The following is a 13,987-nucleotide window of genomic DNA, read 5'->3' as shown; positions in this document are numbered from 1 at the left end:
ACCTGTTCTCAATAATCCACACAACTAACTTACACAAAAAAGATAAAAACTCACACTTGTATTTACTCAAAATGATCGTATAAAACTTGATGATTACAAAGTTTGAAAGAGTATCCTATTTATAGATTCTCCATAGAAACTACTAGAATATTATTTAATATGTAACTCCCTAGGTACATGAAAAGTTAAAGGTCATGAACTCAAAAATCTTTAACATCAAAGGTCTATTCTAGGTGATTCAAAGACCATTCTATTTTCATAAAATAATAATCAAAAATTAGCTTATAACTCCTTTAACATCCCCCCTTGAGCTAAATTTTTTCTCATGCCGAGTTTGTTCTTCAACTCCTTAAAAATGTCGGGCCTCAAAGGTTTCGTAAAGATATCACCATTTTGGTCTTGTGACTTTCTATGTTGAATCACAACTTCTCCTTTCTTCACAAAGTCTCTGATAAAATGATATTTGATTCTTATGTGCTTGCTCTTCCCATGAAATACCGTATTTTCCGTGAGTGCTATAGCTGATTGCTATCACAATAAATAATTGGACTTTCTTTTGCGGCATGCTTGAGGTCCTCCAACATTCATGTGATCCATATTGCTTGACAACTAGCTAATAATAAATAAATATATTCTTCCTTCACTGTTGAGAGAACCACAACTTGTTGTTTTTTTTACATCCATGTGATTGCACAAGAGCCAACAAAGAAAATATTTCCCGAAGTACTTTTACTATCATCAACACTTCCGTACCAATCACTATCACAATATCCAAGCACTTTAGAGTCATTTTCCTTTTGATAATAAAGTCATCTCCAAGTGTTCCACAAACATACCTCAAGATTCTTTTTTCGGCCCCCAATGTGTCTTCTTTGGTTGCTCTATGAATCTACTAATCAAACTCTCATCATATGTGATATTCGGCCGAGTGGCGGTCAAGTACATCAACCTCCCAACAAGATTTCTGTATATTGTAGGATCAAAAAATTTAGAATCATCATCCTTACTTAATTTCAAGCAAGTTCCACCGGAGTACTAAATGGTTTCGCCTCTTCCATTCGAAATTTCTTAATCAAATTCTTTGCATACTTTTCTTGAGATAAGAAATTTCTTTTTCATCTTGCTATACCTCAATACCAATAAAGTAGTGAAATAAACCCAAATCGGTCATCTCAAATTCATCCATCATATTCTTCTTGAATTCTTCAATATCATCATAATTATTTCCCGTAAAAATCAAATCATCCACATATAAGCCAATGATTAGAATTTTATCTTTGTTCACCTTGATGTAAAGTGTATGCTCAAATGGACACCTCTTGATCAATCCCCTCTTCATAAAATACTCATATATGCGGCAATACCTTGCACGTAGGGCTTGTTTTAATCCGTACAAAGCCTTCTTCAACTGATAAACTTTATTTTATTCATTCTTCTTCACATAGTCGAGTGGTTGATCAATATACACCTCTTCTTGCAATTTGCCATTAAAAAATGTGACTTGACATCCATTTGGTGAACTTGACATATATTTTGCGAGGCCACAGAAAGTATCAAACGAATTATATCAAGGTGTGCCATGGGAAAAGAAACATCTTTGTAATCAACATCGTACTTTTGTTTGTAACCTTTAACCACCAATCGCGCCTTATGTTTTTCAGCTCCACCTTGTGCATTCATCTTTTTCTTGTAAACCCACTTGACTCCAATCAGTTTCTTTCCTTTAGGAGCTTCAACTAACTCCCATATTTGATTTCTTTCGAATACATCAATTTCTTGATCCATGGCATCTTCAAAAGAGACCGGATCCGCATTTGCATATAAAGAAAAATCAACTAACTTATCTTCCAAAATTCTTCTTGTTTCTCCATAGAGATCCGCCATAGTTCTTTTCTTTCTAGGTAGTGAATCGGAACTTGAGGATGATGATGATGATGAGTAGGCGGGGAGTTAGATGGTGGAGTAGGTGGAGTGAAGCCTTGTTCTTCAACTGGATCAAATATATCATCATCAAGAAAAACACTTGATCTTTCTTTCTCATTCTTCCTTTCCCACGAAGCTTCCTCATTGAAGGTCACATCATGACTAATTACAACCTTTCTTGTGATAGGATTGTACAATTTTTATGCCTTGGAAGCTTCATTACAACTAAAAAAGATGCATTTTTCAGATTTGTCATCAAGTTTGCCTCTCTTTTCATCGGGCACATAAGAATAACAAATGCTTCCACCACTTCATCCCAAAACATCTTGGCAATCTTTTTATTTTCAACATATATCGAACAAGTTCCAAAATTATTCGGTTCTTCCTCTCTGCTACCCTATTTTTGTTGAGGGGTTGAACGAACCGTTAGTTGATGGAAAATTCCATGATTCTTTAAAAAACATTCAAATACTTTGGACATATATTCACCATCACGATCGGATCATAGTGTCATTTAAGGATAACCACTTTCTTTCTCCATATCTTGTGACTATAATCATCAATAAAAGTGAGGAAATAACGGCTACCTCCAATAGAGTTTGTGCGCATGGGTTCACACAAATCTGAATTACAAATTCCAATGGCTTTTTAGCTCACCATGCCTTATCTTTTGGAAGTGGATCTCGATGATGCTTACCAAAAACACAATCTTCACACACTCGATCTTGCCTTTAAAAATTTGGGATGCCACTCACCATATGACCTTTGCAAAACTTGGATAAAGTGCTAAAACTAAGTGATTATATCGAAGATGCCAAAGCCAAGACTTGTCATTCATAATAATAGAAAAGCATGGAAGAGACTCATTTTGGATTTTCAATAGAAACATTTTAGTTGATGTCATCTTGACTCTTACAACAAGAAGGCCATTATTGTCTCTAATCTTAAAAAAACCATCTTTAAAATTCACATGATGTCCCTTTCTTAAAAGTTGCCCAGCACTTAAAATATTATTCTTAAAATCAGGGATATAATAAACACCAGAGATATAGTTTGTACCTTTTTTTGTTTGTATTGGAACATCTCCACACCCTTTGAGGACGAGCCTACTGTTGTTACCCGTCTTGACTTCTCGTTGGAAAGTTTCATCAAAATTCACAAAATAATTTTTATTTTCGGTCATGTCGTTGTTACAACTACTATCGATATACCAAACATCATCAAGTGACTCTTCTTGAACATTGATAACAAGAAGAATCTTTCTCCTCAACATCCTCGTGTAGAAAATTGGAATTTTTTTCATCATTAATTCTTTTATAACAAACTTTTTTCATATTCCCAATTTTATGACAATAATGGCATTGAAAACTAAAAGAATTACCTCTTCCTCTTCCATTGAAACCTCCATGAGCTCTTCGTCTTCCTCTTTGATATGAGTTAAAATTTTCACTTTGCACCTTTTTTCTTCCTTGTCCTCGACCACGAAATGATCCTCTTCCACCTCTTCCTCGAAAACCACCATGACTAGTGTATTGAACTTGAAAAACTTGCTTGGAAGGAGAGGAGTCAAATTGCTTGATGCTGAGTTCGTGAGATTGTAGTGAGCCCAACAATTCTTCAAGAGAGTAAGTATTCAAATATTTTGATTCTTCTATGACAACAACAACATGCTCATATGTACGAGTCATACTACGAAAATAAATTCCAAGACTCTTTTATCTGAAATATCGTCTCCATTAACACAAAGTTGATTAACAATTAAAATTGTTTGATTATAAAATTCCTTCACCATTTCACTTTCTTTCATCTTTAGTAAATCAAACTCACCTCTTAGAGCTTGAAGTCTCACCATTTTTACTTTTTCTTCACCTTTGTAGGCCTTGTTGAGGATATCCAATGCCTCCTTTGATGTTGATATAGTTGAAATTCTCTCAAAAAATACTCCATCCACCGCTTGATAAATAAAGTAGAGGGCCTTCTTGTCCTTCTTTCGGTTCTCCTTTAAAGTGTTGGATTATTGCAGTGAGAAATTGGCTTGATTCGCCGATTCTTCATAACCATTTTTAATTATTGATTATAATTCTTTTCCATCAAATGTGGAAGTTGAGGTTACAACATATTATTGATGGAAGAAATCACTTAACCTTGCTCTTGATACCACTTTGTTGGAACTTAAGTATAAAATGGTTGGAGATTAAAGAGAAGAAACTTTTTCTCAATAATCCAGACAACTAACTCACACTTGTATTTACTCAAAATGATTATATAAGACTTTATGATTACAAAGCTTGAAAGAGTGTCCTATTTATAGGCCTCCATAGAAACTAGTAGAATATTATTTAATATACAACTCCCTAGGTACATGAAAAGCTAAAGGTCATGAACTCAAAAGACCATGAACTGAAAAGTCTTGAACCTCAAAGGTCTATTCTAGGTGCTTCCAAGAATATTCTATATTATTAATATAATAATAAATGTTTAGCTTATAATTATTTGAACAAAAGTGCCTTGTGCACTTCTTGTGGGGTTGGGTTCCCCTATGGGTCAATGTCGTCGATTGCACAAATGACTAACCAATTCCCGACAGTGCCTTGCGCAATTGATAACTCTAAAATATGTCGAGGATGATTTAAACATTGTAAAGAGTTAGATCTTAATATAGAGCTCCTGATTATCATCTATAACATATAACTTTTATCTTTCAAATATTATTCAAGAAACTGAATTCTTTCCAATGTATACTGGTTTTGTTCTTGAAGACATGTGAAGTGCAGAGTCGGTTGTATATTTGCATGTTCCTTTCTTACTCAAACATGTTGTTTGTTGTAATAACCAGGCTCCTCCATAATATATAACTATGCTCTCCTACCTTCCTAAGTACACTTATGATCAAAATCTCTGGCAGTTAGAGTAACAATATAACAAACTGGGTAGAAGTTCAATGAAAGGTGATAACAATAGTTACGGTAAATTTTAAAAAGCATAACATAATGTATTATAAATTTTAAGTGATTCTTTTGTTCTTGGCCGTTGTGACCTCTAAGATTTACAGTGTATAATCATAAATATCTCGCATTCTAAAGAAATTCAGTTCTCGTATAGATTTTAATAATTAGTTTATACTTCACCACAGATATCTCAAAGCTACTCAGAAGAAGCTGCAAGCCAGAGTAGAGTAGAGAAGGAACTCATTGTAGGTCCACTAGTCATGATAGTTGAATTTCTTGGATGCATAGAAAAAATCTATATTACTTCTTAAGCTGCCTTCATTATTTACTTATTCCTTCCACCAATATTACTTTCAAATTTCATTACTCTTTTATACTCGCTCTTTATCTTCTCTAACGAATAAATTATACTCTTATTTTTAGTACCCATAGTAACACTGTTAGTTCTCGTGAAGCCACTACCCCGAAACTCAATAGTTAAATCAAGAACAATATTTGATACATTAAATACGGATTTTAAGAACTATTCGGTAATTTATCAAGAGGAATTCTTATAGACAGAGCTGGATATAGCTAGGTAGACACTACAAGAAACAGGCAATCATACAACAGTTTTGCACTCGTGTGATAGAACATTGGAAACCGGTTGTTTATACCCTTGTAATAAGAGAGAACAACCATTTTAAACACTGCTTACAATCAGGATGACACAACGGTCCTTTTAAATAAACTAGTGTTGGAACATTTTTAACATAACGGTATTCGTAGCAATAAACAATGGAGCAATAATTGTTTAGAAATTAGAAGAATAACAGTTGTTTATAAAAGCCGTAATATAAGTATTTGTTAGACAACGGGTAGTCAATGGAATGAAAAACTTCAAAACCAATTCCTTTATTATTAAAACAATGGTTTTTTTTAAAGCAGTAGTTGTGTAAAACCTTCTAAAACAATCCTCTTGATACTGTGTTCTAAGTCATGTGTTCATGAATTCAAACAACAGTTAATAACTAATTGGTGTTTTTGAATTGTTGTTTAGACAATGGCTTATATTTTGACATAATTATGTACTTGAGGTAACAGTTGTAATATAATGGTTACTTTTGGTTTATAAAGCCATTATCTTATTAGGTATAAGAAGCTTGTATATCAATTTCATATTTAATTAAAACCAGCTACATAAAACTAAATTAACTAAATTGCAAATTAAAAATCCACAAAATCTAGACCCCTAACAAAACGAAATCAATTCCATACCATAAAATAAATACTAAACAGAACACCAACATAAAACACAAAAGTCCATACCATAATTCCTACCATACCATAATGCATACCATACCATAATCCATCAATTCGTCAATCCAAAACAAAACACAAGACAACCAGATCTACATACCAAACTACCAGTAATCCATCCAAAATAAAATACATTATCTCAAGTCTATTTGTCACCAACTACATACATAAAACATCCATTTTATGATAAGTTCAAAAGAGTCTACTTGTCACCAGCTACATACATAAAACATCCACTCTACGATAAGTTCAAAAAAAAGAGGACCTAGCTTACACAGTGTTTCATAAAATATATCGCAAACTCAACCCTGATCTCGTTGATGTCATCCTCAACCAGGTTTGACCTACGCAGCCAGTGAAAAATCATCCAAATTTTTTTATAAGTAACATGTTCTGCCCTCATAAAAGTAAATACAAACTGGATGAAAAGGCCCAAAGATAGTCAATTGTGACCTTATTAGCAAAGTCCATCTCTTTATCATGAATGATTTCCATCATGTATCGCATCACGATCGAGCCACAATCCTTGTTCCTGGTCTGCACTCGATCTCCCTAACATATCAAACAAAAATTTAAATACAGTCTCCAGTCTCCTTTAATAACATAATTAATATGTGATCAGAAAAATGAATAAATACCGCCATTTTCTCCCACAATACTTTCTACTTCAGAACCTTTTTCAAATCCTACTTGTACATTTCAATGGCACTGCTACCAAAATAGTATTTATCAAAATATAAAATAACCACTATAAAATATGGTTGGACAAGGTTTACAAGTCAAGACTTAATATAAAAATTTTATAAGGTGAACTCTTACTTGTCAACTACAACAAAACTGGCCATTTACGACGGTTAACTTACGACGGAAAAAAATGCGCGCAAAACTTACGACGGAAAAAAATGTGCGCAAAACTTACAACGGAAATACTTGTTCACCATAATTATTTACTACGAAAAACATTGTCCGTCGTAAGTTAATTATTTTATTATTAAAACTATCAACAATTGAATAAAAAAAGGATGGAGTCAGCCACGTGGAAGAACAACGCCATTCAACTTACGACGGAAATATAATTCCATCGTAAGTTAATTATCTTATTATAATTATCTCCCTAAAACATTAATAACAAGAAAAAAAATATGTGTTTGATGATTTAAGTATAACTTACGACGGAAATTCAGTCGTAATGAAGGTACTTTATGACGGAAATTCTGTCGTAATTGTTCCCACCAACCACAATAAATGCCATCTATACTAGTATTTGTTAGCCGTTCGAAAATAATATTTTTTTACAGTAACTTACGACGGAAAATACATTCCGTCGTAAGTTATAAAAGAGGGAAATTTAACTTTTTCCCCAAAATTTTGGCGGTATATTTGATTTTTCTCAAATTTTTGGCAGCCAATACTTTATGACGGATTCTGTCGTAAATTAGCACATGATTTTTGATATTTTGAATTTTTAAAAAAAATATTATTTCATGATCCAACCATATTAATGTCAACATTTATTTGAAACACCAAATAAACACCAATTCAGGATTAAACAATAGTTAGGTGTACAAGTCAAACTAATGTTTGACTATTAAAATGGCAAACCAAATAAAATTATTCTCATAAGAAATTTTAGTTATATCACTAATATGTATATTTATTGAAATTTATATGGTTGGATCGCTTAAAAATATTTTTAAAATAATTGAAACACCAATTCAGTATTAAACACCAGTTAGTTGTACTAGTCAAACTGATATTTGGCTGTTAGAATGGAAAACCAAATAAAATTATTTTGATATGAAATTTTGGTTATATCAGTAATATATATCTATTGACATCCATACGGTTGGATCATTGATTTTTTTTTTTAAATAATCAAAACACCAATTCAGTATTAAACACTAGTTAATTGTACTAGTCAAACTGATCCTTGACTGTTAAAATGGAAAACCAAATGAAATTATTTTGATATGAAATTTTGGTTATATCACTAATATATATATATATCTATTGACATACATACGGTTGGATCGTTGAAAAATATTTTTAAAATAATCGAAACACCAGTTCGGGATTAAACACTAGTTAGCTATACAAGTCAAATTGATGCTTGATTATTAAAATGGCAAACCAAATAAAATTATTTTCATATTAATTTTTCGTTATATCATTAATATATGTATCTATTGAAATCCATACGGTTGGATCTTTGAAAAATATTTTTAAAATAAACCAAAGACCAATTCACGATTAGACACTAGTTTTTTTTTGCTAAATTAAATATATATTAACAAGAAAGAGTCATTAATCCTTGCTCTAGTAGACCTAGAGAAGACTATCTATGGCAAACCAAATAAAATAATTTCGATACGAAATTTTGGTTATATCACTAATATATGTATCTATTGAAATCCATATGGTTGGATCGTTGAAAAATATTTTTAAAATAATCGAAACGCCAGTTAAGGATTGAACACTAGTTAGCTGTACAAGTCAAACTGATGTTTGACTATTAAAATAGCTAACTAAATTAAATTATTTTGATATGAAATTTTGGTTATATTACTAATATATGTATCTAATGAAATTCATACGGTTGGATTGTTGAAAAATATTTTTAAAATAATTGAAACACCAGTTCGGGATTAAACACTAGTTAGTTGTACAAGTCAAGCTCATGCTTGACTGTTAAAATGACAAACCAAATAAAATTATTTTGATAAGAAATATTGGTTTTATCACTAATATATGTATCTATATTAAAATTCATACGGTTGGATCGTTGAAAAATATTTTTAAAATAATCCAAACACCAGTTCGGGATTAAACACTAGTTAGCTGTACAAGTCAAACTAATGCTTGACTGTTAAAATGATAAACCAAATAAAATTATTTTAATATGAAATTTTGGTTATATCAATAATATATATCTTTTGAAATTCATACGGTTGAATCACTGAAAAATATTTTTAAAATAAACCAAACACCAATTCAGGATTAAACACTAGTTAGTTGTACTAGTCAAACTAATGCTTGATTCTTAAAATGATAAACCAAATAAAATTATTTTGATATGAAATTTTGGCTATATCACTAATATATATATATATATATATTAAAATCCATATGGTTGGATCGTTGAGAAATATTTTTCAAATAATCGAAACACCAATTCAGGATTAAACACTGGTTACCTGTACTAGTCAAACTGATGCTTGACTGTTACAATGGCAAACCAAATAAATTTATTTTGATATGAAATTTTGGTTATATCACTAATATATATTTATTGACATCCATACGGTTGGACCCTTGAAAAATATTTTTAAAATAATCGAAACACCAAATCGTAAACAAAATCGATGTCAACTTTCTTAAAATGAGTTGTTCCGCTTTGTGAAAAAATAATCCCCGAAAGGATATACATGATCAAGTGTTGCGTGTTGCGGTACATGAAATATTAAAATATCTTTAGATTTTTATGTATTTATATATTTATTCATTTAAATATTTATTTTATTTTTAAATTAAAGAATTATGTATATTCTTTTTTAAAAATTACTTATTTAAAACAGTGTTAAATGATAAAAAATAAAATTTAAAATTGATTAAAAAATATTTAAAAAATATACATTTAAAAAATTGAATTATTTTTGAAAGAAAAATTAAATAAAATTAGAAAATTTAAAATTGAAGGGGGGAAAAATGAGGGGCAAAAACCCCCCTTCTACGAAAATATTGGAAAAGTCTTCAAGTTGCTCTCCCTCTTCCAAACTCTATCAATTGCGGCACCTTTAATTAGGGTTTTGAGTTTAAGGGTTGGAGCTTTGATTTATAAGCTGAATTAAGGCTTTGATTTAGGTCAAGCTTGGGCTGGGGTTTGCCGATCTAGATTCAAGCTTCGAGTTGCAATTACTGTTTAAGGTGTTGTTCTCCTCTAACTTCGATTTGTATTTAGGGGTTTAGTTTGTGTTTTGGTTGAACCAAATTTTTGTATGCTATTTGTTGTATATGTATGTGTATATTTGTATATCTCTCTTCACGCCTCTATCCATCACTCAATGTCTCATTTTCTTTTCTTCGGTCTCCTTATATCTCTCCCTCTGTATCTCTATGTCCTCTCTCTCTTTGCAATAGTTGTTTTTGTGTAAAAGGATTCATTTTATGATTTTGAATTGATTCATTGTGTGAGTCTGTGAATGTGTGCGTGTGTGGTTAACTTTGATTTGTAGTTATTTGAGCTTGTTTTAGTAAAAAGTATAATGTAAACGGTCAACCTACTTAATATGACATTTATCATATATAATGGACTATACAGAGCTTTAAGTCACATAAACACTCAACTCGACTGGTAAGCAACAGACTCAAAGGATAGGCTAGAAATTTGTATATAAATTGTTTTCATACAAGCCATCTCCACCTCTTTTACTTGTTTTCTATTGCACTTTCCCTACTCCAAGCTGACCTTGACATAGAAGTCATGAACTTATTGCCATTGGTCAGTAATTATTTGAACTGGGCATAGAGGCTTTTAGACATGAAACTTTTGCTAATTTGCAAGAAAGAATACATGTTTAATATTTCACAGGTTCTAATGAATCTTAAACTGTTTTAAAATGAATCTACAAGATGAACAGTTCTAATGAAGCCAATATTGTTGTTATGTCAGGGTACCTTTGTTATGCTTACCAAATGGTCAAAATATTCATTATTGTAAATTTGGTTTATGTCATCTAATAATGTTACGAGACAGGAAATTACAGTTTTTTGAAAGATATGAATTTCGTGGAATATCATTTGAGCAGACTTACAGCCTAATACTCATTTTTTTTGCAGCAACCACAAATAGAAAATGGTTATAAATGTGAGTCATCCATCTATGTCTTCTATTTTTTTCTCATGATTTATGTACCAGATTGATTATCTTTACTTTTTATTTCAGTTTTAGCCAAACTAAGATTCCATTTTGAATGAATATAAGATTAGTGGTTTAGAGTATACATTGTGAAGCACTGGAATATATGTTACGAGTAACCCCCTTGCTAGTTTTGCTTTCTCGGGTACTATATGTTCTAAATATTTCTTTTTTTGCATTTTTTGCTTTATTTTTGTTCCCAAAATGAAATGCCTACTATTATTTTACCAATTTATACGGAACCAATGTTGTGGATAACTTATTGAACAGTGATGATGTCCGTTATATGCTTGGTGCATTAAGAATGCTTGGCTTACGAGTGGAATAGGATAGTGCAAATAAAAGAGCAATAATTGAAGGTTCTTCTAGTCCATTTCCAGCTGGAAAGGAATCTAAAGATGAAATCGAGCTTTTCCTGGGAAATGCCGGCACGGAATGCGTCCATGGACTGTTGCCGTTACTGTACCTGGAGGAAATTCTAGGTATTTATATCAAAAAAAAATTCACACTTGTAAGTATAGTAGCGTGGGGCCTATGAAGGTGGTAATGCACTCATCTAGGAGCCATGAGGCAGTAAGCAGTTTACCCTTAAGTTTACTGTCACGACACTTAGGGAATGCCTTTCCAAAGTATTTAGATAAGCACACTTTTAGGTGCAAAATGGTATGTCTAATACTTATGGCCTGAAAAGAAAAATAAAATATTCCAGTACTTTAGACTCCTCTGGAAGTTGCAGTGGAGGCCGCTGGTTTCTTAAATCATCAATCTACATGCGGTGGACGATATACAAGCATCTATGCTTAAATTCGTTAAAACACAAGTTTTGCTTATATTTTTACTTGTTGGTGTTTTTTATGTTTGCAAGATGGTGCCTTTTACGCGGGGGCAAATTTAATATATATTTTTTTTTTTGTAGGAAGAATTTCAAATTAAAATTGATTATATGTGGTATGCGTATATGCCTCTGTGGATTTCCTCAGCTCTTTTGCAACTTATTTGTTGCATATTTAAGTGTTAAAACAAGCATGAGCTCATTATATCATTATGGTTACTAAATACATACTATCTTTTATATGTTCAAATATCAATGGAATACTTAGCAATGTAAACACTGAGAGACCTGGTGCACCAAAGTATTCAACAACAAAATGGGTAAATGAATTTTGTATTAATCTTTGTTGAATCAGAATAATGGAAAGATGGGTTTGTTTATTTGGCTTTGAGAAGAAAAGAATTGTGTGCAACAACGTACAACCAATTGTTCAAGGACATTATATTTTGTTGGATTTAGTGGCTTCGACTTTAGTTTTGTAATGTATTGTACAATTCAAATGACTTTGTTAGCTAACTTTTAATATTTTTATGTATTTTTTTGTACTTTATAATATTTGAATATTATTCCAATTATAGTGAAATAATATGAGTTCTTCCACTAGTTTTGATTGCTTTTTGTTTAGCATTGTATTGAATTTAAAAAATGGCTGGAAACTGGAAAGTCAAAATTTGGCTATTTTGAAAATACAAACTTACGACGGTTATTCATCACATATTCCGTCATAAGTTCCTAATTTACGACACATTTTTCCGTCGTAAAATTATGTTTTATCTTATTAAAAGTGGGTCCCGTAAAGTAACGACATTTTTTCCGTCGTAAGTACATAATTTTTGAAGTTTTTTTCGTCGTATTTTGGTATCTAACAACGATATATTTCGTCATAAGTAGATTTATTATTTTATTGAGTATGTGGGCCCCTACTTCCTAACTTGCGACGCAATTTTATCTTGTGACAAAAAATTGAACTTACCACTCGACCAAAAATGACGATTTTTTTCCGTCGTAAATGGCTCAATTACGACGATTTCAGTTCAAAAAACCGTCGTTGACTGACATCAAATTACTCATTTGATTGATTAGTTTAAACCTAACATCTAGTAAGAAAATCAATTTAAATCTTTTAAGTCATTTGATTACGTTTATATTAAATTCAAAGCTGTCAAGGCATTTGATTACGTTTATACTGAACCAATACAATTAATATAAATTTCAACATCAAATATTATCGAGTTTAACTGTACAATTGAACCCATTTTTTAAAAATAAAACCTAAATTCTTGAAAAATATTAATGAAAACCTGGCAAGGCTTAATAGCTTAATAGCTTGGGATAGTATAAATACTCAAACATCAATGTACGGAAAGAGAAAATGTTGCCATTTCCTAGAATTTTTAAATCGTTTATACAATCCATGCGACCACTGCCATATCCAATGGAACCAATTGTTCCAGGATCTACAAAGCTAATCATGTTGACTATCTTATGCTTCTTCATATATTCATTCAAAAATTTATAAATTAAATTATGCAGTCTTGAGTAAAGATTGTCATATTTATTCCTACGCTATATATTCCGAAAAAAATCTTTGAATAAAAAGGTAATTGACAGAGCCTGCCATTTCACCTCCAGAGCATACTACATGTATATCAAACATGATTTAATTCTTTGTAAAGCCAAATGCTTTTTTGCTTAGCTCAAAAGTAATTGTTTGGCCACCACTCAAGGCTTCCTTTGCCCATGTCCACAAACATTTCATTGCAGAAGGATAATTCGGACGAATCTCAATAACAAGCTCTGGTTCAACATCCTTAATTACTTTACAGGTCTTCTTCATTTTCTTAGTAGGGCCTTTCTTAGTTTTCTGAAAAAAGTGCAAATCAAAATAGTAAAAGAACAAATTAAACGAACACATACAAGATATAATAACCATTCTGAAAAAGCAATATGACCTTCGCGGCCAAAATATAAGAAGTACTTGCATTGTTTTCTACAACCATCATGCTATAAAGTTCCCATGGCTTCTTGAACAGTCAAAATTTCATCCCCAACGGGGAAGGAATCTTAGCA

General features: G+C 31.6%; 1 protein-coding gene across 1 annotated transcript; it reads right to left on the bottom strand.

Moving 5' to 3' along the window:
- Nucleotides 1–1,437: 1,437 nt before the first annotated feature.
- LOC141680736 (putative mitochondrial protein AtMg00820) lies at nt 1,438–1,884 on the bottom strand. The gene has a single exon (XM_074486874.1). The coding sequence runs from the start codon at nt 1,882–1,884 to the stop codon at nt 1,438–1,440; it is 447 nt and encodes a 148-aa protein (XP_074342975.1).
- Nucleotides 1,885–13,987: the final 12,103 nt, after the last annotated feature.

This window comes from Apium graveolens, chromosome 8 (assembly GCF_009905375.1).
Source record: "Apium graveolens cultivar Ventura chromosome 8, ASM990537v1, whole genome shotgun sequence".
NCBI lineage: Eukaryota > Viridiplantae > Streptophyta > Magnoliopsida > Apiales > Apiaceae > Apium > Apium graveolens.
This window is presented reverse-complemented; position numbering and strand designations above follow the sequence as displayed.